The sequence below is a fragment of the Salvelinus fontinalis genome, chromosome 10 (genome assembly GCF_029448725.1).
Source record: "Salvelinus fontinalis isolate EN_2023a chromosome 10, ASM2944872v1, whole genome shotgun sequence".
NCBI classification, from domain to species: Eukaryota; Metazoa; Chordata; class Actinopteri; order Salmoniformes; family Salmonidae; genus Salvelinus; species Salvelinus fontinalis.
The window spans coordinates 18,587,972-18,613,506 of NC_074674.1; the positions used below are offsets into that span (position 1 = coordinate 18,587,972).

The 25,535-nt window shown below is 42.4% G+C and overlaps 1 protein-coding gene across 1 annotated transcript in view; it reads left to right on the forward strand.

The window, feature by feature from the left end:
• Positions 1 to 25,062, forward strand: part of si:dkeyp-72a4.1 (uncharacterized protein LOC100148058 homolog) — a 37,236-nt gene extending 12,174 nt beyond the window's left edge. Inside the window, exons 2-3 of the mRNA XM_055935154.1 lie at positions 14,831 to 14,952; positions 24,727 to 25,062. Of these exons, the coding sequence (XP_055791129.1) occupies positions 14,831 to 14,952; positions 24,727 to 25,062 (458 nt within the window). The remainder of the gene's footprint in view (positions 1 to 14,830; positions 14,953 to 24,726) is intronic.
• Positions 25,063 to 25,535: the final 473 nt, after the last annotated feature.

Sequence of the window (25,535 nt, forward strand, 5' to 3'; positions counted from 1 at the left end):
AGAGATAAATAACATACCGTTTTCGAAACTAATCCAATCTGTTGGATTTATTGCACCCGTTACTGAGATTGTTGTTCCAGTTTAGATGATTGAACCCTCAGTATTCAATCTTCCCTACCCTGGCAGTCATTCTGAATGCAGTTTGCAAGTGATAACAATTCCACTTGTTGAATATCCGAACTCTGGCTAGATTCCATTAGGAATTACACATCACTTTGCAAGTAAGCATAATGTGTCTTCCAGGCCTGATGTGGCCTGTAAACCAGGAGATAACACCACTGTGTTAGGGTATATCTAGGCACTCAAAGAATGGCCTTACGATGAATCGTACAAAAATAAACGGTTTGTAGAGCCTTTACGCACTAAATATTGTTGCCGAAAAAAAATACAGTGGTTTGATTCATCCTGAAAGTTTTCATTTTCAAGTTCTATCCATGAAATATTGGAAAATGTAAAAAAGTGAACAATAGGAGTTGAACAATAATCCTACAAATATACATATACCCTAATTCTCATTCATCATGGAACTGTAGGACAACGGTCCAGTCTTCGTGAATTGTGCGCCAGGCTCCAGGTTTAAACTGTTCCGTAATGATTCAAATAGGCTACATGTCCTAAAGGATTGAACAAATAATAGCCTAATGTGATCCACTGATGCTAGCAACCCTCAGGAACAATTTACAAGAACGTGACAGAGGAAAGAAAGGTAAACGGAATTGAATGGAATGATGCAAAAAGAAATGTATGTGGATAATACTGACGGTGGCACCCGATAGTGGCTCATATTTGACATGGTAAAACTTGTAAAATAACATGCAATGAATAAAAGCTCGGGAAACACAATCAAAACATTATGAAGTGCATTCATCAGCTCTGCAGGTTCAGCCCTACAGAAGACTTAGAAGAAAAGGTTCTAAGTAGAACCCTACAGGGTTTTTCGGTTTGTCCCCATAAGGTACCCTTTTTGATGCTGGGTAGAACCCTTTACAGAGGGTTCTATCTAGAACCTATATATCTTTAGAGGGGGCCTATTCTACAGCAGGTCATTTTCCTGCTGTAGAAAATGGACTCAAATTAACATCCTACATCTGTATACATTTTGTTATCTATAGCTTCTGATATTCACACTCACATATTAGACCCGTGTTTCCCCCCCCGACACCTCCTTTGCTTCTCAGTCAATGGATTGACTCTTGGGCCGCTTTTTGAAAATACTCAAACCTCTATGATATATTGTATTGACATCTTGTAGCGTTGCACCTTTTAGGCTCCTTGAAAGGAGTCAAAGTAAGAGCCCATTGTGGCAAGAAGCTAAGCTACAGCTAAAGGTGTCCTTCACAGCACAAATACAGTCACACACACACACACATACTCACAAACAGGGAAGAGAAGGTATCGGAGCGCTGTTGACTCCTATTGGCCGGCCAGGAGCGTGTTGTGGCGTTTTAAGAAGAGAGCAGCAGGGATCCTTAATACATGCTAATCTAATGGACATGCTTGTTGTCTGAGACGGTGACAGGACCTACTGCCCTCTCAGATAGAGGAGCACACTTATCACCTGACCCAACATGCAGAACACACAAACAAGGGTGTGCACACACACACACACACGTCCGCACGCACACACACACACACACACACACACAGGCTTTCTCTCTTTCTGTTGCAGACACATATTGTCAGCACCCACATACAGACCCACCCCCCCCCCCCCCCCCCCCCCCCCCCACACTCTCTCTCTCTCTCTACAGACAATGACAGGAGATGGAACAATGTTGATCAGTCTGCTAATTAGACCGTTAGTAAGATGTGTGATCAGTTGACAGGGTACACACCTGTTATATGACCTATGCAAACAACACACCTCATAAATCCCACATCCAAAGAACCCTTCAATCTGCTTCAGGGTGTTATAAAGCCCTGATATGATTTACATCAGGTAAACAGGACAGTATTGCACTAGCTACAGAAAATCTGCATTTTAGAGTCAGTGACCTTTAAGGGGGACACCTGAAAAAGTGCTTTTTGATGTGTGTGTGTGTGTGTGTGTGTGTGTGTGTGTGTGTGTGTGTGTGTGTGTGTGTGTGTGTGTGTGTGTGTGTGTGTGTGTGTGTGTGTGTGTGTGTGTGTGTGTGTGTGTGTGTGTGTGTTTTAGAGGCAATCATTTTATAAATGTCAGTCAACACAATCTGAGGAGTCAGCAGTACTTCCTTGATACAGTGTTGCATTGTGGGAGATATAGATTTCTGAATATAGACTGATCAGCATTTTAACACTGTCCTTTTCCCAGCCAGGTCACCTGTGAAAAAGTATAGTATTAGTGGAAACAGACCACTAGAGGCAACAGTGAGCTCTGTTATCTTCAAGTAGGTTTCGGTTTTGCTAGGGTGTTGTGGACGGGGATGACGGACCATCCACATCTGGGCTATCTGCATCTGCCTCTGGTACCAAAGGTTGCATGTTCGAATCCAGTGATAGGAAGTTGTTAAGCCTATCCCAAACCTTAACCCTTACCTTAAACATTTGGAGTTAAAACCGAATCTTAAGATTTCGGAATTAATGCCTAAACTTAACCTTAAACACTTTGAAATTTGACGTTTGGAGAAACGTGGACTAACGTCTAATCCTGACATGAGACTGTGAGAGAGAGTTGCATTTTCCACACAGATCGTTACAGTACGTTATATGCTCTACACACAATATAGTATCAAAGCCCACTAATGATCTCCATCCTCAATCTAAGCCATTTATCTTTGAACCCGACTAAGGCAATGGAAATTCATTGAGGAGCGTAGCATTTTACCTCACATCAGCACTTTGTCCTGATGGCAGGCATGGAGGCGGCCAGTCGGTAGCAGTTTGCCCAATGACTTCTGATATGCGCCCAGGTTGTGATTTAGTGCATGGCTAAACTGTACTGCCTTTTACGGTTCTCTCATACCCAGTCACTCCACAGTCAGTCAGTCCTTCAGCCAGCAAGGCTGTGATTTGTGCATCTTATTATTTTGCCTTCCTCTGCGCTGTAATGGATTGTTATCTGCCTCTAAGTCAGCTGACCTGCGTTGTGATGGACAGCTTTTGAACGAGCTCTGAGTCCCGGTTCTTTCTACTCCGGTTCATACTGAAGGAAGTGAAGCCAGACATATTGCCTGACCAAAGCTACTGTATCCCTTGGACCAAGGCTTTGGGTTATACTGTAGGAACTGAAGTCAGACATATTCGGAGGACCAAAGATACTGTAACCCCTACCTGGAGAGATGGAACTGAAGCGTAACATATTGGGGGAACCAAAGCTATTGTAACTCCTATGGACTGAGCCCTCTCTCTGGACTGGAGCTCGCTCTTATTTTGTCAACACTCACTCTGGAACTACGGCTGATTCCAGATTAGAGTCCTCTCTGATTCTGAAGCTCTTTCTAGAATTTATACGGGTGGGTGGATCTAATCCTGAATGCTGATTGGTTAAAAGCGCATTCCAGCCGGTGTCTATTCCACAAGTTACCACCTGCAAAATCTATGACATTAAAATGCCTATTTACTCTGTTCCATCTGACTGCACAATCCACTGTCTCATCAAGCCAGCCAGGAAAATTATACATTTGATCTCCACTCTAAAAAGCATCTCGACATTATCTCACATTTCTTCTAGAATAACATTTCGTTTTCAATAGCAGAGATTTGTGTAAACCTTGCTATCTGTATGTAACCAATGTGAAATGGCTAGCTAGTTATCGGTGGTGTGCGCTAATAGCGTTTCAATCTGTGACGTCACTCGCTTTGAGACCTTGAAGTAGTGGTTCCCCTTGCTCTGCAAGGGCCGTGGCTTTTGTGGAGCGATGGGTAACGATGCTTCGTGGGTGACTGATGTTGATATGTGCAGAGGGTCCCTGGTTCGCGCCCGGGTCGGGGCGAGGGACGGACTAAAGTTATACTGTTACATGTACTCTCCGACATTTGCAACATTGTTTCAACATTCAAATTCAATCTCCAGCTGTTCCATAGTAATGAATATGTAGGGCTCAGGAGTCGGGACGAGACAGAGAAGCAGGCAGTGTTTCTCAGCCAGTCGAAATCATGAATCAGTTGGCATCATTTTTCTGGATATATACAAAGAAATGTCAGGTCAAAGAAAAAAGATCAAACGAAACAAAGTGCACTAGTTTGCAGTCTTTACAGATTCAGTTTGAAGTGATTGTGTTAGCTGTGTTGTTGGCTGTGTTGTTGGCTAACTCCTTTGAACAACAGTGTCCTGAGAAGAGAGCCCTTTTTCTATCCCATGCAAAATTGAGCCTCATTAACTCATTGTTATGGATGTATCCAGGTAAATGTATCTAGAAAACAGTTTAAACAAATGCAAATGCAGCTGCTGTTGTTATTCTTCTTTACGTTTGACGTGACTGTAAGTTAGCCGTAGTTGGCTAGCTAGCAAGCAAGGGATAAGAACGCTCCCAGCCAGTATGGCAATGGAACATTTGGAACGAACGACTGGGTCACGTCCATAGATACAGAACCAAAAGACTGAACGACTGGGCAACCGAATCAATAGAACGAACGACCAGCCAGCTTGGGTAGCAACCCTAGATTTGTGTTGGAACTATATCTTGTGTAAGGATGAAATAGTATGAATAAATTAATCAAAATGAAGGTTTTAATGAAAATATGTCAATCACTATTTGAATATGTTGGTATTTATAGGCTCACAGAACTGTACTTACTTACTTAGTCCTCTTTGTCCCTAGTTGGACAGAAGGCCGCAACTATCTTCTGCCACTGAAGTCTGTCTTTGGCCACAGCTTGCGCCCTGTCTCATGAGAAATCCATCTCTTCCAGCTCAGCCACCATCCTTCACAATGTCGTTTTTGACCTGCCTCGCTGGTGCTTTCTGGTTGGTGCCGATCAGAGGGCAACTTTGGGGATCCTTTCTGGATACATCCTGTGTATTTTTATCTCCAGGGCAATGTTCTTGGAGCCCGTCCTCCTATACAGCTGGAGCTGGAAGCTGGAGACTTATATTTCCCTCACTAACTTTAAACATCAGCTATCTGAGCAGCTAACCGATCGCTGCAACTGTACATAGTCCATATGCAAATAGCCCACCCAATCTACCTACCTCATCCCCATATTGTTTTTATTTACTTTTCTGCTCTTTTGCACACCAGTATCTCTACTTGCACATCATCATCTGCTCATTTATCACTCCAGTGTTAATCTGCTAAATTGTAATTACTTCGCTACTATGGCCTATTTATTGCTTTATTGCCTTACCTCCTCACGCCATTTGCACACACTGTATATAAACTTTTTTTCTGTTGTGTTATTGACTGTACGCTTGTTTATTCCATGTGTAACTCTGTGTTGTTGTTTGTGTCGCACTGCTTTCCTTTATCTTGTCCAGGGCGCAGTTGTAAATGAGAACTTATTCTCAACTACCTGACCTGGTTAAATAAAGGTGAAACACTTTAAAAAAATATATATATACAGGTTCTTGTTGGAGATGTTATGTTATGTTGGAGATGCTGGAGATCTTGCGGAGGTAATCATTATGGAAGGCCTCAACCTTGCTTATTTCGTGTTTTTGTCTACCCTCCAGCAATCAGAACCATGCAGAAGCATTGCTGTTGTAGAGCCGGATATTTGTTTTGAGGGTGTATGCATTTGTGCTCCGGATGGGACGGAGTCTACTGAATGCACCTCTGGCTTTGTTCAGTCGGGCCTTGATCTCTTTTTGGCTCCGTTGTCACTGCTGTTGACAGTACTGTGCTATTGCTCATATATCGCGCTGAACGGCACTCAGACTCTGGAGCTGTGTCTCTGCCACATGCATGCCTGCTGACAACCAACCACGGCTAGGAAGCCTAAGTGGTGGTGGAGGGGGCTGAGGGAAATGGAGAGACAGAGACAGAGAGAGAGAGGGGATAGAGAGAGTCAGAGGTTGGGAAAGGAAAGAAATGAGGTAGGCCAGAGAGAGAGAGAGAGGAGAAAGCACTATGATTTGGTGATGATAAGGAAGGAACCAGTTATTTATATGAACACTAGGTGCTGTTTTGAAGCCACCGCACCTCCCGCTTGGCATTCATCCACTGTTGTAAAAAATATTTTGAAAGCTATGTATTTATTCACGCCTACATTTGTTTTTGCCACAACAAATAAAACAATTAAATAAATCAACTCATTTTCTTAAAGTATAATTTTAGGGAAGTTATAACGTAACTGTCTTCACTACAACAACAAAAATACTCAAATCCATGTCATTTTGTCCCTACAACATTTATTGAAATACTATCGAATTAAATTCATTCCTACGGAGGACTGCTCCTTCTAGGGAGTGACAATTTGGCTGACCGGTGGCTCTCACTGGCCAATATATAGCATCGACAATCCAGGGTTTATTATATACTGTACATCATTGGAAGGAACACACAGCCAAGTAGCTAGAGACATACGCACAGTGTTCCCCAACATTCCCCAAGGCCAGAGTGAGACGACCTCATTTCCTTCCTGGCTGTAATTGAGTTTAATAGGAAAAGCACTAACATAAAAAACAGGTATGTTAGCATGGTGACATGGCTGGAGGCATAGTGAGCAGTTTGGATGGTGGGGTTCTGCTGGGGTTTTATGAGCTGCTAGATAAACGTGTCCTCCTGAGTCACTGAAGACCTTACAGGCATGTTATTGTCAATATTCTTATCAGTAGAGTGGTGAGAATCTGGAAACGCTCATGCTGTGTGTTTTAAATACTGTATTTGTTGATGGTGAAGGTTACAGAACTCTGTTAGACATGACTGTTTGTTCCTCTTTCTCTGTTTTGCTAGCCTTCTCCATTCGCTCACTCTCCATTTGTCTCTCTTTTGTTTCTAGTCTCTTCACATCATTGATTCTGTCTCTCGGAACGGACAGTGAAATCAGACGCACTCTCATGAGAAGCAGAGTGATGTATCCAAACCAACTCTGTCAACTCTCGCTCTAATGCGTTTCATTAAACCGCGTATCTTGAACTAGATGCACGGTTTGCATATTTACCAGCTCTCCTAAGTTTGAAATTTGCTTTTGACCAGCATACTTTTAAGTTACAATAATTAGGTGGGTGGTTACATTTCTCCAACTCCAGACATGTACAAACGTGTATTAATACATGTGTGAATTGGAAATTCGTTTTTTTACATTTCACAACTCTCCCTGAGACACCCTCGGAGAGTGTAGAAGCACGGTGGCTAAGAAAAACTCCCTGGAAAAGGCAGGAACCTAATAAGAAACCGAGAAAGGAACCAGGCTCTGAGGGGTGGCCAGTCCTCTTCTGGCTGTGTCGGGTGGAGATTATAAGAGTACATGGCCATTGGCCAGATCGTTCTTCAAGATGTTCAAATGCTCATAAATGACCAGCAGGGTCAAATAATAATCACAGTGGTTGAAGAGGGTACAACAGGTCAGCAGCTCAGGAGTAAATGTCAGTTGGCTTTTCATAGCTGAGCATTCAGAGGTCGAGACAGCAGGTGCAGTACAGCAGGTGCAGTATAGAGGGAGAGGGAGAGAGAGGGTCAACAACAGCAGATCCGGGTCAGGTAAGGGTTCCATAGCCACAGGCAGAATAGTTGAAACTGGACCAGCAGCACGACAAGATCGCACGTCTGGTGAACAGGCCAGGGTTCGATAGCCACAGGCAAAACAGCAGAAACTGGATCAGCAGGATGACCAGGTGGACTGGGGACGGGACAGCCAAGAGTAATTAGGCCAGGTAGTCCTGAGGCATGGTCCTAGGGCTCAGGTCCTCCGGGAGGGGAGGGGAGAGGGAGGGAGAGAGAGAGAGAGAGAGGGAGGAAGGGAGAGGATAATTTGAGGGAGCATACTAAAGTTAACACAGCACACTAGACAGCACGCCTAACAGATAGGACAGACTGACCGTAGCACCTCTGTACATAGACTATTGCAGCCTTGATACTGGAGGGGGGGGGGGGTTCTGTGGCCCTGTCGAACGATACCCTAAGATAGGGCCAACCAGGCAAGATATAACCCCATCCACTTTAGTAAAGCACAGCCCCCACACCACTAATATCAACAGACCACCAACTTACTACCCTGAGACATGGCTGAGTATAGCCCCCGAGCCCCAGTGGGATCACGTCAGTGACTCAACCCACTCAAGTTGAGTACAGTGAAGAAAGCCTACCATGACGTGACACACCCCTCCTAGGGGCGGCATGGGAGAGCACTAGTAAGCCAGTGACTCGGCCTCCGTAATAGTGTCAGAGGCAGAGAATCCCAGTGGAGAGAGGGGAGCCGGCCAGGCAGAGACAGCAAGGGCGGTTCGTCATTCCAGTGCATTGCCGTTCACCTTTGCACCTCTAGGCCAAACTACTCTCAATCATTGGACCTACTGAAGAGATGAGTCTTCAGGAAAGACTTAAAGGTGGAGACTGAGTCTGTGTCTCTCACATGGATAGGCAGACCATTCCATAAAAATGTTGCTCTATAGGAGAAAGCCTTGCCTCCAGCTGTTTGCTTAGAAATTCTAGGGACATTAATGCATACTTTAAAATTATATTATGTGAGCTAAACATACAAATGTAATATTAGAAAATATAAACTGTGGCAAAGCTAACTGAAAGGGAACATTACCCAAGTGAGGATGGCCTTTAATTCAGCATTCATGAATTCATGAACTTCTTCAACGAAAAGATCATTAGAAAGAAAATGACGGACTCCTCTTTGAATCTGCGTATCCCTCCCAAACTCAGTTGTCCTGAGTCTGCACAGAAATGCCAGGACCTAGGATGGAGACACTCAAGTTGTTTTATCCTGTATCTCTCAACACATTCACAAAAGTAGTGATGGCCTCTAAACCTTCCAGCTAAATACTGGACCCTATTCCAACTAAACTACTGAAAGAGGTACTTCCTGTGCTTGGCCCTCCTATGTTGAACATAATAAAGGGCCCCCTATCCTCCGGATGTGAACCAAACTCACTAAAAGTGGCAGTAATAAAGCCTCTCCTGAAAAAGCCATAGCTATTACAGTGAAAGAATACCATGCTATTGTTTGGGGAGAGTGCACAGTTATGAACTTGAAAAGCTATAAATAAACCAATTAGGCACATTTGGGCAGTCTTGATACAACATTTTGAACAGAAATACAATGGTTCATTGGATCAGTCTAAAACTTTGCATATACACTGCTGCCATCTAGTGGCCGAAATCTAAATTGCCCCTGGGATGGAATAATACGTTATTGCCTTTCTCTTGCATTTCAAAAATGCATGTTTTTTTTCTTTTTATTATCTTTTACCAAGTTTGTGGAAATGTGAAATGAATGTAGGAGAATATAACACGTGTTATATATATTCATATTCACATTTCGACAAACTTGTGTTTCCTTTCAAATGGTATCAAGAATATGCATATCATTGCTTCAGGTCCTGAGATACAGGCAGTTAGATTTGGTTTGGGTATGTCAATTTAGGCGAAAATGTATAAAATGGGGCGAATCCTTAGTGACTATGCATAGATTATAAACAAAGAGTAGCAGCAGCGTAAAGTGTGTGTGTGTGTACAGTGGCTTGCGAAAGTATTCACCCCCCTTGGCATTTTTCCTATTTTGTTGCCTTACAACCTGGAATTAAAATATATATTTATTTTTTTTTGGGGGGGGGGGGGGTTGTATCATTTAATTTACAAAACATGCCTACCACTTTGAAGATGCAAAATTTTCAAGTAAGTATTTTGTAGAGACACATTTTGCAGCAATTACAGCTGCAAGTCTCTTGGGGTATGTCTCTATAAGCTTGGCACATCTATCCACTGGGATTTTTGCCCATTCTTCAAGGCAATCTTAAGTCATACCACAGATTCTCAATTGGATTGAGGTATGGGCTTTGAATAGGCCATTCCAAGACATTTAAATATTTTTCCTTACACCACTTTAGTGTTGCTTTAGCAGTATGCTTAGGATCACTGTCCTGCTGGAAGGTGAACCTCCGTCCCAGTCTTAAATCTCTGGAAGACTGAAACAGGTTTCCCTCAAGAGTTTCCCTGTATTCAGCACCATCCATCATTCCATCAATTCTGACCAGTTTCCCAGTCTCTACCGACGAAAAACATGATGATGTCACCACCATGCTTCACTGTGGGGATGGTGTTCTCGTGGTGATGAGAAGTGTTGCGATTGCACCAGATATAGTGTTTTCCTTGATGGCCAAATAGCTCAATTTTAGTCTCATCTGACCAGAGTACTTTCTTCCATATGTCTGGGGAGTCTCACACATGCCTTTTGGCGAACACTAAACACGTTTGCTTATTTTGTTCTTTAAGCAATGGCTTTTTTCTGGCTACTCTTCCATAAAGCCCAGCTCTGTGGAGTGTACGGCTTAAAGTGGTCCTATGGACAAATACTCCAATCTCCGCTGTGAAGCTTTGCAGCTCCTTCAGGGTTATCTTTGGTCTCTTTGTTGCCTCTGATTAATGCCATCCTTTCCTGGTCCGCGAGCTTTGTTGGGTGGCCCTCTCTGGGCAGGTTTGTTGTGGTGCCATATTCTTTCCATTTTTTAATAATGGATTTAATGGTGGTCCGTGAGATGTTCAAAGTTTCAGATATTTTGTTATCACCCAACCCTGATCTATACTTCTCCACAACTTTGTCCCTGACTTGTTTGGAATGCTCCTTGGTCTTCATAGTGTCGCTTGCTTGGTGACGTCACTTGCTTGGTGATGCCCCTTGCTTAGTGGTGTTGCAGACTGGGGCATTTCAGAACAGGTGAATATATACTGAGATCATGTGACAGATCATGTGACACTTAGATTGCACACATGTGGACTTTATTTTTATTTTATTTTACCAGGTAAGTTGACTGAGAACACGTTCTCATTTGCAGCAACGACCTGGGGAATAGTTACAGGGGAGAGGAGGGGGATGAATGAGCCAATTGTAAACTGGGGATTATTAGGTGACCATGATGGTTTGAGGGCCAGATTGGGAATTTAGCCAGGACACCGGGGTTAACACCCCTACTCTTACGATAAGTGCCATGGGATCTTTAATGACCTCAGAGAGTCAGGACACCCGTTTAACGTCCCATCCGAAAGACGGCACCCTACACAGGGCAGTGTCCCCAATCACTGCCCTGGGGCATTGGGATATTTTTTTAGACCAGAGGAAAGAGTGCCTCCTACTGGCCCTCCAACACCACTTCCAGCAGCATCTGGTCTCCCATCCAGGGACTGACCAGGACCAACCCTGCTTAGCTTCAGAAGCAAGCCAGTAGTGGTATGCAGGGTGGTATGCTGCTTTAACTAATTATGTGACTTCTGAAGGTAATTGGTTTCACCAGATCTTATTTAGGGGCTTCATAGCCAAGGGGGTGATTACATAGCAAAGGGGGTGATTACATATACACCACTTTACATATTTTATTTTTTATAGTTATTTTTTTCGTTTCATTTCACCAATTTGGACTGTTTTGTGTATGTCTGTTACATGAAATAAAAATAAAAATCCATTTCAATTATATTTGTAATGCAACAAAATAGGAAAAAACGCCAAAGGATGACTACTTTTGCAAGGCACTGTATAGCTATAGGTTAATGAGTGTACAGTACTGTATATGGGTCATGGTGTACTATAGAGCAGTAGTAGCAACAGCTCCTACTACTGTGCTGTTTCCATGAGGGGGAACAATCACTGGGCTCTTTAAGTAGACCACACCGCCAACCCAGATATACACACTCAAATGCACGCAGGCGCGCACACAAACACACACACACACACACACACACACACACACACACACACACACACACACACACACACACACACACACACACACACAATATCACACACATTTATAATAATAAATAGGTGGGTGCTTACATTTACATTTACATTTAAGTCATTTAGCAGACGCTCTTATCCAGAGCGACTTACAAATTGGTGCATTCACCTTATGATATCCAGTGGAACAACCACTTTACAATAGTGCATCTAACTCTTTTAAGGGGGGGGGGGGGGGGTTAGAAGGATTACTTTATCCTATCCTAGGTATTCCTTAAAGAGGTGGAGTTTCAGGTGTCTCCGGAAGGTGGTGATTGACTCCGCTGACCTGGCGTCATGAGGGAGTTTGTTCCACCATTGGGGTGCCAGAGCAGCGAACAGTTTTGACTGGGCTGAGCGGGAACTGTACTTCCTCAGAGGTAGGGAGGCGAGCAGGCCAGAGGTGGATGAACGCAGTGCCCTTGTTTGGGTGTAGGGCCTGATCAGAGCCTGAAGGTACGGAGGTGCCGTTCCCCTCACAGCTCCGTAGGCAAGCACCATGGTCTTGTAGCGGATGCGAGCTTCAACTGGAAGCCAGTGGAGAGAGCGGAGGAGCGGGATGACGTGAGAGAACTTGGGAAAGTTGAACACCAGACGGGCTGCGGCGTTCTGAATGAGTTGTAGGGGTTTAATGGCACAGGCAGGGAGCCCAGCCAACAGCGAGTTGCAGTAATCCAGACGGGAGATGACAAGTGCCTGGATTAGGACCTGCGCCGCTTCCTGCGTGAGGCAGGGTCGTACTCTGCGAATGTTGTAGAGCATGAACCTACAGGAACGGGTCACCGCCTTGATGTTAGTTGAGAACGACAGGGTGTTGTCCAGGATCACGCCAAGGTTCTTAGCACTCTGGGAGGAGGACACATTTATCATATCATATCATATATCATATACATTTATCCAATTTCACACATGTTCAAGTGCATGTTAATACCGTGATTTAATTGGAAATGTGTTTTTTGCAAAGTATAATTCCTTGCAGAAAATTTGGTCATGCAGAAACGAGGTACCAAATGTGTGGCTGTTTTATGAAAATCAGGGAATACTTGAACAAGGAAACATTTCTGGTTGGTCCCAGGGAGTGTAAAACAGTTAGAAATGGAGACTTTGAGAAAATGTTGTAAAGTAGCAGAAAATACTTTGAATGAGCATGAAGAGCCTCACAAGTTTGACAAAATCATTGTATATCTTTTCAGTCTAATTATCTTATATATTTTCTGTCTAATATGGCTATTTACATACCCCCAAGACATGTTAACCTCTCACCATTACAATAACAGGGGGGGTTCGTATTTTGGGGGGGGTATCATTTTTATACCTCTGTAACTTTCTTGCTCATCATTATTCATGATTCATTCAGGTTTATCCATAATCATGGTAGCATCCACATTAATGTAGAGGTGTTTAGAAATATATTATATTCTTATTTACAATAAAAGTGACTCCCAAATGACACAATACATTTACTTTTCATTTATATTGGGCACAAAATAATATCAAACACAACCAAAAAGTTTGTAGATTCACGGGCGTGATGTTATCTTTGTGTTTTAGAAATATGGGACCAAATACAAACTTTTGACTACTTTAATACAAATATAAGGGAATTTGTCCCAATATTTTCGTCCCCTAAAATCGGGGAACTATGTACAAAAAGTGCTGTAATTTCCAGACAATACAGAGCCAATAGAACAAAAATGTGTCACGGTCCCAATGCTTTTGGAGCTCACTGTATATTGGCACCCTTGCATGATTCACAATTTCTACTCAAATAAGTTGAAATAAAAATACTTTTGGTGTTCATACGTGTATTTATTTTCTTTACAACTGCATAGGACTTTCACTTCAAAGTAAAAAATGGCCTGTGCCCAGTTTCCCAAAAGCATAAGTTCATTTTTAGAACCGTAGGATCCTATGGTTCTAACGATGGACTTAGCCTTAAGATGCCTTTGGGAAAACGAGCCCTGGACTTAATCATTGAAAATTCAAAATTAATTTGGTTGGAGGCAAGTGATCTTGTTTAATGTCTAATTTATCGCATCCGTGGTCAAATTGCAGATACCTGCAGGGTTGAACTAGTTTGCAGATACCTGCAGGGTTGAACTAGTCGTTCAAACCAACTTTGAAAAGAGAAAACAGAATATTCTGCTCCATTGACGTCCATTGAAAACGTGAAAGTCTGCTTATTTATGACCGGATCTGTATTTGTCTCATAAGATCTGAGATCCAGGTGCTGCAGCTTTAGCTGTCTAAGAGGCCTACAGTAGCATGTGTTTTGTATGCGTCATATTCCTCCTCGGACGTCCTGTCGATGAGAAAGGAAGGAGCCGAAAGCACACTACCCGCTTGGCACACGCTGGTTGAATCAACGTTTTTTCCCCACGTAATTTCAATGAACCGACGTGCAATAGACAATGAATTGTTGACGCCTGTGCCCAGTGTGCAGTGACTACCCTTGAGTCAGATATCTCATTCAGGAATAAAGTACACAAAGTTTTATATTGACTGAGCTGAATCATTTGTTGGGCGAGCCGTGGAAGCAATCCTTGTTTACATAAGAAGAGAGACACATGGAATACAACTCTGATTGCCTTTTGGTTTTTCTGTTCACTTAGTTTCGGTTTGTGTTGTATTTGCATCTCACCGGTTGTCAGTTCTGTTATTTTTAAAGTGTTCATCTTCTGGTTCTGTCTTCAAATCTGCTGACATATGAAACTGTGTTAAGTTGACAAGTTCTCCTTTTTCTTTCTCTCTCTGTTTTTCTCTCTCTCTCTCTCTGTTTTTCTCTCTCTCTCTCTCTCTCTCTGTTTTTCTCTCTCTCTCTCTCTGTTTTTCTCTCTCTCTCTCTCTCTCTCTGTTTTTCTCTCTCTCTCTCTCTGTTTCTCTCTCTCTCTCTCTGTTTCTCTCTCTCTCTCTCTCTCTCTGTTTTTCTCTCTCTCTCTCTGTTGTTCTCTCTCTCTCTCTCTCTCTCTCTCTCTCTCTCTCTCTCTCTCTCTCTCTCTCTCTCTCTCTCTCTCTCTCGCCCTTCTCTCTCTAGACATGTGGGGTCCCCCAGCTCACTGGATGTCAAGTGGTCACCCTTATGATGAGAGGACTGTGTGGAACCCCAAGTTCTGTGTGGTCACCGACAGTCAGTTGCTGCTCCTGGACAAAGAGGAGGTACCTATTGACATGGCACAACATCAGTTCTCTTTTTCTCCTTCTCTTTACAGTTTTTCTCACTTTTCCTCTCCTGCTCCTCCTACTCTTCCCCCTACTCTCACCATCTATCTTCTTCTCCTGTTCTCTCACCCGCTCTCCTCCATCTCTCCCTCTTTCTTCTGTGGAGTTACTGTGCTGGGGATGGTGCTATTGGTGGGTAGCGAATCAGACGACTGAACGCTGTTGTGGACTGCTCTACTCTGTCATAGTGACACGTGTGTGAGTGTGTGTGTGTGACACAGAGACTTACACACAGACACACAATAACACGCTGATGGTATAGCTGTACAGCGGATGAATAATTCAAGATTTGTCAGAGTGAAATACAATGATTAGATTTGTCTGAAGATCGTCTGCATATACCAGTACCTCACATCTCATAAAGCATGGTGTTTTACTGCTAATCTTTATAACACCTTAGAGAACCATTCACATAGACTTAGGCTGAGGTTACTACGGTATAAATAATAACCCTACTAAAATATGGAGCTGCAGTGTGTGTGTGTGCGTGTGTGTGCGTGTGTGTGACTGTTAGAAGGTACAGCACAAGATTAGAGGGCCAAAGTGATGGTGTTGCTATTGCACAAGGACTTCCATTCAGATGATACATGTAAAGGAACATGGTGGCATGGGGTGTTTATCAAGGATATGTGTCAGGATATGGGCTTCTAGAGAGGAAATCCTACACACACACACACACACACACACACACACACATACACATACTCATGAGATGAATGTGATGGCTGAAGAGGAATGTTTCAGAAAGTCATGGAGGAGATACAGGAGCTACAGAATGGATACCATTACACCATACCGTTTACGGAACACAACAACAACAATACACACATGAACACACACACACACACACGTCATGACAGACAGTGTGGCTGTAACTCCTGGTGGCAGTGTGGCAACGTAGTGATGGGATTATCATCTAGCTAGCGGGAATTAAAATGTCATAATGCTCCTCCAAAAGAGCATGAGGGAATTAGTGTGTGCGGATAATCCAGTGAAGATGCACTCTTAAAAAGAAAGGTGCAAATTGGATCCAAATAAGGTTCTTGAAAACGATGCAATAGGGGAACCATTTTAGGGTCTCTGAAGAACCATAAATGGGATGGTTCTTTGAGGAACCACACAAAAATCTAAAACCAGAAATGTTTTGAATCTCCAGCACCGGAATTGAATTCCCCTGCTGTAATGTTTCAAGCCTTATTTGCATATTTGACATATTGCCATTCGAGTGAATTTTAGACTTACCAGTACCACCCATGACTGTGTTTGCAAGTGACAGAGATATCCTTGTTGCGTTCATTGATGTTCAGATTAGTGGCCTTGTCACGTTCCTGACCTGTTTTATGTTATTTTTGTATGTGTTTAGTTGGTCAGGGCGTGAGTTGGGGTGGGCATTCTATGTTTTGTGTTTCTATGTTTAGGTCACTTGTAATTAGCCTTATATGGTTCTCAATCAGGGACAGGTGTTTGACGTTTTCCTCTGATTGAGAACCATTTATAGGTTGGCTGTTCACACTGTTTGTTTGTGGGTGATTGTCTTCCGTGTCTGTGTAGGTTGCACCACACGGGACTGTTTCGGTTTGTTCGTTTGTTAGTTGTAGTCTGTACCTGTTCGTGCGTTCTTCATGTTTTATGTAAGTTCTCATGTTTTAGGTCAGTCTACGTCGTTTTGTTGTTTTGTAATTTTCCAAGTGTTTTTTCGTGTTCGTCGTTGTCTTTCAATAAATTCATTATGTATTCACAACCCGCTGCATTTTGGTCCTCCGATTCTTCTCTCCTCTCCTCGTCCGAGGAGGAGGAAGAACTAGACACCCGTTACAGGCCTTCACCAAGTGAGATCCTAATTGAATATGTTGTCATTACAATGTTCCTCTTTAAGACAATACATATTTCATAAGGCCTTCTATTTAGAGCCTAGTTTTTCCATAACACAGTTGCCATATAATTTTATTCAATAATTGCATTCAGAATGACTGCCAGGTTGGGGAGACTAAGATATGAGACTACCTTTAACAAACTGGAGCAAGTTAAAGTAAAAGATTGGAATAGTTTAGAAACACTTGTTATTTATATTTGAGTAGCATAAGATTATTTAATCAATCAATCAATGTGCATCCAAAAACATAGATATTGAAAAAAGCAATTTAAACAAATCAACCTGCAATAGAGCATGCTGGGAAATATGATAATGATGGGCATGGTTTTGGTTCAACTCTGGTTATTTTACACCACTGACTGCTCACTTAATTCTTTGCAGTGTGCAATGAAAGGGACACATCTGCAGGCTTCCATACATTTCAAGAATCATAGATGCCATGTCAAGAACCCCACACTTAACTCAAAGGTTCTTCATTGGGCAAGAGTTCTCCAATGAACCTTAAGAGCTGAGGGAGAACCATTTAAGAACCTTGTTTTTTTCAGTGTAGATTCAGGGACTCCACCACCACCAGCACATCCACCACGGTTCAGTACTGTACTTTAGACCTACTGTTACATGCTGCTGGAGAGAGCGAGAGACCTCTGAGTCCCAAATGGCACCCTATTACCTATATAGTCCGCTACTTTTGACCAGGACCCATAGTGCACTACTTTACACCAGAGTCCTATGTAGGGAATAGGGTCCCATTTGGGATGCCGACTGGCTGTCATGCAGTGAAAGAAGCAAGTTAAGCCTATTTCTGACTGCGGGCCAGACTGCTGTATGGGCTAGCTTCGTTATTCAAGTTTATTTTATATAGCCCTTCGTACATCAGCTAATATCTCGAAGTGCTGTACAGAAACCCAGCCTAAAACCCCAAACAGCAAGCAATGCAGGTGTAGAAGCACGGTGGATAGGAAAAACTCCCTAGAAAGGACAAAACCTAGGAAGAAACCTAAAGAGGAACCAGGCTATGAGGGGTGGCCAGTCCTCTTCTGTTATCCATTCAGCAGCAGACACTCTGACAGAGCGGAGGGCAAGTTGGGTACAGTGTGCTTACAGTGAGAGGACACACATGTGAACACATGTCCCTAACGCCTGGCTGGCCAGCACACTGCATCATTTGCTCACTCCCACGTAATATGCACATACATTTATACTGACTCTACACACCCACTCACATACAAGCTGCTGCTACTCTGTTTATCTTATATCATGTTGCCTAGTCACCTTACCCCTATACATATCTACCTCCATCACTCCAGTATCCCTGTCACCTTCCCCCTATACATATCTACCTCCATCACTCCAGTAAATATTGTATTGAAACTGACTTTGTAAATATTTGCTGTATATGGTATGCTTACTTACTTGCTTTATTGTGTATTTCTTATTCTTATTTCTCTTTTTTGTTGTTGTAATAGATTGTTATTGATTATTGTATTGTTGGGCTTTGAGTTAGCAAGAAATGCATTTCACTGTACTTGTGCGTGTAACATTGAAAAACTTGAAACTTGAAACATAGAACCTACTGCTAACACACTTAGCAGTTCCAAAAAGTCTGCCATGAAGCTTCTGAGTTCAAGCAGGAATAGTATGTGCTCTCTTGCACACACATGTGGGTACACACGCAATGCTAGCATGTAGACAAGTTAATACAGTACACACACACACACCACAGACACACTCCGATGGCGTTCTCTGCAATCGATTCAGCAGCGATTATTTTTGCAATTGGAAATGTGCTGATATATCCTCATGGCTAAAGGAAATTATGGACCATTTTAAAAGCAGGACGGATCTCAAGATGAACGATGAGAGATTATCATTAGAGAGAGAGAGAGAGAGAGAGAGAGAGAGAGAGAGAGAGAGAGAGAGAGAGAGAGAGAGAGAGTGAGAGAGAGAGAGAGAGAGAGAGAGAGAGAGAGAGAGAGAGAGAGAGAGACCAACCATGAAAGAGTACTGAAGAGTGTTCTTACTTTTTACCCTCACTTAAAAGAGCTACTCATTTCTCAACTTTCATTTTACCTCATGTCCCGGGGAACTCTGCCTCGCTCCCATTCATTCAAGGAACTCTGCTCCGCTCCCATTCATTCAAGGAACTCTGCTCCGCTCCCATTCATTCAAGGAACTCCCCTCCGCTCCCATTCATTCAAGGAACTCTGCTCCGCTCCCATTCATTCAAGGAACTCTGATCCGCTCCCATTCATTCAAGGAACTCTGCTCCGCCCCCATTCATTCCCTAATGGAAAAAAAGGAGGGAACAGGAGGGTCCTCTCACTCCCTATCCGCTTCCCAGTGAATGTACTGTATCTCACAATGCACAGACAACATTTCACCAGTAGAGGGCAATCTAATAAAGTCCAATCATTAGTACTCAGTAGTACTCTATGCTGTGATATGCTTTAGGAGAGATAGAGGATAGGGGAAGAGGACAGGTATTGAGCTGACCCGAGTGCGTTATGCTCGATAAGCCATTATCACACAGCTGAAAGCTGTGTTACTCTCCCTCTTATCCTTCTCTCATTCAAGCCGTCCCTCCTTTTTCTCATTTACATTTACATTTAAGTCATTTAGCAGACGCTCTTACCCAGAGCGACTTACAAATTGGTGCATTCACCTTATGACATCTTATGACATTCTCTGTGCTTGTCTAGTCAATGGGAGCTCAGTATTCAGTATGCATGGTAGAGAAGAAAGGTACTGTCCCGACAAATAAAATAAAATCAAAATCCAACTTTATTGGTCACATACACACATTTAGCAGATGTGATTGTAGGTGTAGCAAAATGCGTGTTTTCCTAGCTCCAACAGTGCAGTAGTATCTAACAATTCACAACAATACACACCAATTTAAAAGTAAAGGTATGGAATTAAGAAATATATAAATATTAGATTGAGCAATGTCGGAGTGGCATTGACTAAAATACAGTAGAATAGAATACAGTATACAGTGGGGCAAAAAAGTATTTAGTCAGACATCAATTGTGCAAGTTCTCCCACTTAAAAAGATGAGAGAGGCCTGCAATGAAAATTACAAGCCTCTCTCATCTTTTTAAGTGGGAGAACTTGCACAATTGGTGGCTGACTAAATACTTTTTTGCCCCACTGTATATGAGTAAAGCAGTATGTAAACATCATTTAAACAGTATTAAAGTGACTAGTTTTCCAGTATTAAAGTGGCCAGTGATTCCAAGTCTATGTATACAGGGCATCGGCCTCTAAGGTGAAGGGTTGCGTAACCGGGTGGAAGCCTGCTAGAGATGGCTATTTAACAGTCTGATGGCCTTGAGATAGTTTCTCGGTCCCAGCTGTACTGACCTCACCTTCTGGATGATAGCAGGGTGAAGAGGTTGTGGCTCGGGTGGTTGATGTCCTTGATCCTTTTGGCCTTCCTTGACATCGGGTGCTGGAAGTGTCTTTGAGGACAGGTAGTTTGCCCCCAGTGATGCGTTGAGCAGACTGCACCACCCTCTGGAAAGCCCTGCGGTTGCGGGCGGTGCAGTTGCCATACCAGGCGGTATACAGCCCAACAGGATGCTCTCAATTGTGCATCTGTAAAGTTTGTGAGGGTTTTAGGGGCCAAGCTAAATTTCTTCAGCCTCCTGAGGACCATTTCAGATCGTCAGTGATGTGTAGGCTAAGGAACTTGAAGATTTCCACCTTCTCCACTGCGGTCCCGTCGATGTGGATAGGAGCGAGCTCCCTTTGCTGTTTCCTGAAGTCCACGTTCAGGAAACACAGACTGATGGCCTGATAATGTCTTCTGTGGTTTAGATCTATAACCATGTTTCCATCCACAGTTATTAGGTAAGTAAAATCATATTGTATTAAAAAAGGGTGGTGAAAGTGCACGGTGATGAGCTTGATGCTGCTTTCCAATAAATATCAAGGGTCTTATTCTGGTGACATGATGATCGATGCTTGACTGTCGTTTGACAAATAAAAATACACTTTTGTCCATAATAATCTCATCATGTAGGCCAGAGGCGTCATGCCCATAAGGGGCACATGGGGTACGTGGCACTCAGATTTGTCTTTTAAAAAGAAAAAAACATACTTTTTTTATGTTGTTTCTCTGAAATATTCTCGCTCTTATCCATAATAATCTCATCGTGTAGACTAGTCAACCTGCACAGCCTACACACACTGTATCTCCGAGCCACTGGCTAGAGCACAGGTGTCATGACCAGAGTAAGCACATTTACTCTTTAACGCAACAGTTTTTGTTACAAAATTATCGGTAGAGTTAAAAATGCAATGGAAACCCATTAAACTTTAGATTTTTATTCGGTGCATGAAAACTTAAGTGAAAAAAGCACAAGTTGTGTGCATTAATTCATCAGCAATTTTTTTTTTACAAGCAAAAAGTGCATTTGGTGGAAACATCGACCTACCACTGGTGCGAAAATTTGGTTAATGCGGATTCTAAAATATTTGCATGAAAATCTGTTGCAAATTAGATGGAAACCTAGTTACTGATACACATTCATCAAGATCTCAGTGATAGTATTTCTATCTACCTTTATTTCCTTCTTTGTAGGTTTTTTTCTTTCATACTTTCTCCCTTTTTACTTTTTCCTAACTTTTATACACTCCTATCACCCCCTCTCTTTCTTTATTTCTTAGCACATATTCTAATAGGACAAAATACTTTAAAAAATACTTTAAAAATATTCTCATGAACCATAGGACCAAATTTCACAAAATTTGGAATGTAGGTAAATGTCTTAACACTAATGCTCAAAATCATCTGCAATCATCTTCTCCTCATGAACCATATGTCCGATTCACTCCAGATTTTGTATTTAGACACATTATACCAGTCTTTAATGGTTTTGAGAATAAAATGTTGCTGCATTCAAATATGGCTGCACTGTATCTATAGATTCACATTTGCACATATGCTAATGCTAAAAATACTTTTAAATTCTTCTTCTCGTGAACTATAAGCTCCCGAGTGGTGCAGTGGTCTAAGGCACTGCATCTCTGTGCAAGTGGTGTCACTACTGTCCCTGGTTTGAATCCAGGCTGTGTCACTGCCGGCTGTGATTGGGAGTCCCACAGGGTGGCACACAATTGGCCCAGCGCTGTCCAGGTTTGCCCGTAGTAGCCCGTCATTGTAAATAAGAAATTGTTCTTAACTGACTGGCCTAGTTAATTAAAGGTAAAATAAAACAAAGTCAAATTGACTCAAGATTTGGCGTAGAAACATTATTCATTTAGCCTCAAATTAATTTGAGAATGATTGCTGTCTTCAAATTCAGCCAAGCTACACCACTAGATGGCACCTTATCACACCGGGGCTATAAGAACTGAACAGATGGCCATGGGGTCATGAAATTTGGTATGTAAACCTTAAGTATATGTCATTGGAAGCTGTGTGAATATTAAGTCACTGCACAGATGGCTGCACCAGATTAGTTAGTGGCACTTTAGATGTCATTGGCACCAGTGGCACCATAGGATACTAGACAAATAACTATTGATCAAGTGGAAATGAATATTAGATTTAAATTATGCAGATGAACAATGTGAAATATCGTGATTAGTATATCTGTACAACTACATGTTGTTGCCCTATAATGTGGTGAAAAGGGGACATTTTATTTGTTGAAATTAGAAACCGGAAGTCTTGCCTCTTGCACAGTCATCGTATTACAGGTGGGAGAGTGCATCGAAGTATTTTGCATTGCTAATGAGGAGTGTACCAAATAAGTTTTAAATAAATAAACAGATTTCAACTCAATAAAGTCACAGAATTCAAAGATGACCACAGTACACCAGTACACTAACGCTGAAAATATTTCACAAATCTTAAAATAAACCATTTGACAAATTAACCCCACAATTGATATTTAAACCGAATACGTTAAGTAATGTGTTCATGCACGCCACCAACTCAATCATCAAGTTTTCAGACGACACAACAGTAGTGGGCTTGATCACCAACAACGACGAGACAGCTTGCAGGGAGGAGTTGAGGGCAGTGTGGTGTCAGGAAAACAATCTCTCACTCAACGTCAACAAAACAAATGAGATGATCGTGGACTTCAGGAAACAGCAGAGGGAGCACCCCCCGTCCACATCGAAGGGACAGCAGTGGAGAAGGTGGAAAGTTTTAAGTTCCTGGGCGTACACATCACGGACAAACTGAAATGGTCCACCCACACAGACAGCTTGGTGAAGAAGGTGCAACAGCGCTCCTTCAACCTCAGGAGGCTGAAGAAATGTGGCTTGTCATCCAAAACCCTGACAAACTTTCACAGATGTACAATCGAGAGCATCCTGTCGGGATGAATCACAGCCTGATACGGCAACTGCACCGCCCTCAACCGCAAGGCAATCTAGAGGGTGGTGCGGTCTGCACAACGCATCACCGGGGGCAAACTACCTGTCCTCCATGACACCTACAGCACCCGATGTCACAGGAAGGCCAAAAAGATCATCAAGGACAACAACCACCCGAGCCACTGCCTGTTCAAACCGCTATCATCCAGAAGGCGAGGTCAGTACAGGTCCATCAAAGCAGGGACCGAGAGATTGAAAAACAGCTTCTATCTCAAGGCCAGCAGACTGTTAAATAGCCACCACTAACTCAGAGAGGCTGCTGCCTACACTGAGACCCAATCACTGGACACTTTAACAAATGGATCACTAGTCACTTTAAATAATGCCACTTTAATAATATTACATATCCTACATTACTCATATCACATGTATATACTGTATTGAGACCCAATCACTGGACATTTTAGCAAATGGATCACTAGTCACTTTAAAACCTCTCTGGGATAGGGTCTAGTTCCCTGAATTTCTACCTGACTGACGTGCCCAAAGTAAACTGCCTGTTATTCAGGCCCAGAAGCCAGGATATGCATAGTATTGGTACCATTGGATAGAAAACACTTTGAAGTTTCTACAACTGTTAGAATAATATCTGAGACTATAACAGAATTGTTATTGCAGGCAAACATCCGAAGAAAAACCAGGGCCTGAGCTACAGGCAGTTTACTTTGGGCACGTCATTCGGGCGAAAATGGAGAAAAAAGGGGCCTAGCCCTAATTAAATAATGCCACTTTAATAATGTTTACGTATCTTACAATGCTCATATCACATATGTATATACTGTATTTTATACCATCTACTGCACCTTGCCTATGCCGCTCAGCCATCGCTCATCCATATACTTACATGTACATATTCTCATTCACCTCTTTAGATTTGTGTGTATTAGGTAGTTGTTGGGGAATTGTTAGATTACTTGTTAGATATTACTGCACTGTTGGAACTAGAGGCAAAAGCATTTCGCTACACTCACATTAACATCTGCTAACCATGTGTATGTGACCAATAAAATTTGATTTGATTTAAAGATAATTACCTGCTGCATTCAAAGATATCTTACCTACAGCATTAGACTAAACTTCACATGCGTCATCTTTGTGGTATTGAGAGATAAACATTTTAATGCTTTCACTGATAGAACATAAAGGAAGATAGTTCCTATATGACAGAGTGCTTGCTTTTTTATCCAACAGATCTTGTGTCCTTTCTGTCATCCTGTGAACCCCGTTCATTGATGCTTGCTGCTATATTTTAACATTTTTAAGGATCTCGTACAAGTTTGTAATCAAGGCATATGAAAGTTTAAATTTTCAAAAGGCGTTTCTGCAACATAAAAAAAAAACATTCTACTGTGAAGTAAGAAATTTGGTCAAATGCCCAAGATCCTGAATCTGGTCAAAAATATCTCTAATATAATTTTTTATTTCTCTCTCTCTCTGTCTCTCAGCAGATCCATCCTTTGTTGTTGCAGGAGAGGAGGTCAGAGTTGTGTCAGGTTCGGCTACTACGACGCACCATCAGCGTCCCTGTGGAAAACAACTTCCACAGCCCAGAGTTCCACAGCCCAGAGTTCCACAGCCAGCTGTCCACTGAGAGCGGTGAGAACACACACACACACACACACACACACACACACACACACACACACACACACACACACACACACACACACACACACACACACACACACACACACACACACACACACACACACACACACACACACACACACACACACACACACACACACACACACAGAAGACTCAGTGCTTGTTTTTTGTAATACTTTTTGACATCCACTAGAGGGTGAGCTTGCATTCCTCCTCAAATCAGCTCTGGTTTTATCCTCTGACGATGAGGGGAAAGAGTTGATTTGGAAAATCTGGTCTGAGATCAGGGAAAATAAATGTTATATTGCTTTGTCATTCAGACCATGCAATTGTTTTAGGCAAAGTTGTGTCTCTACATTGTTTCTCTTCTTTCTCTAAATGTGTTTTCTTTCCCTTTAAATAATCTATTAAAGGAGTAGTTCAGTATTTTACAACTTGATGTTAGATGGTTCCTCACCCTGATAGTAGTCTATGAGTCAGGGAAAAATGTTCAGTTCTATTTAAACAGCCATTACAAACTTCAGCTAACTTTAGCCAGTGCTAGCTAAAAATCCAATGGAAGTGATGGGGGCATGTGAGCATGTTAAAAAAAATACAAAATGATCAAAAAAAGAAGCGTCCTCTCACTGTCAACTGTGTTTATTTT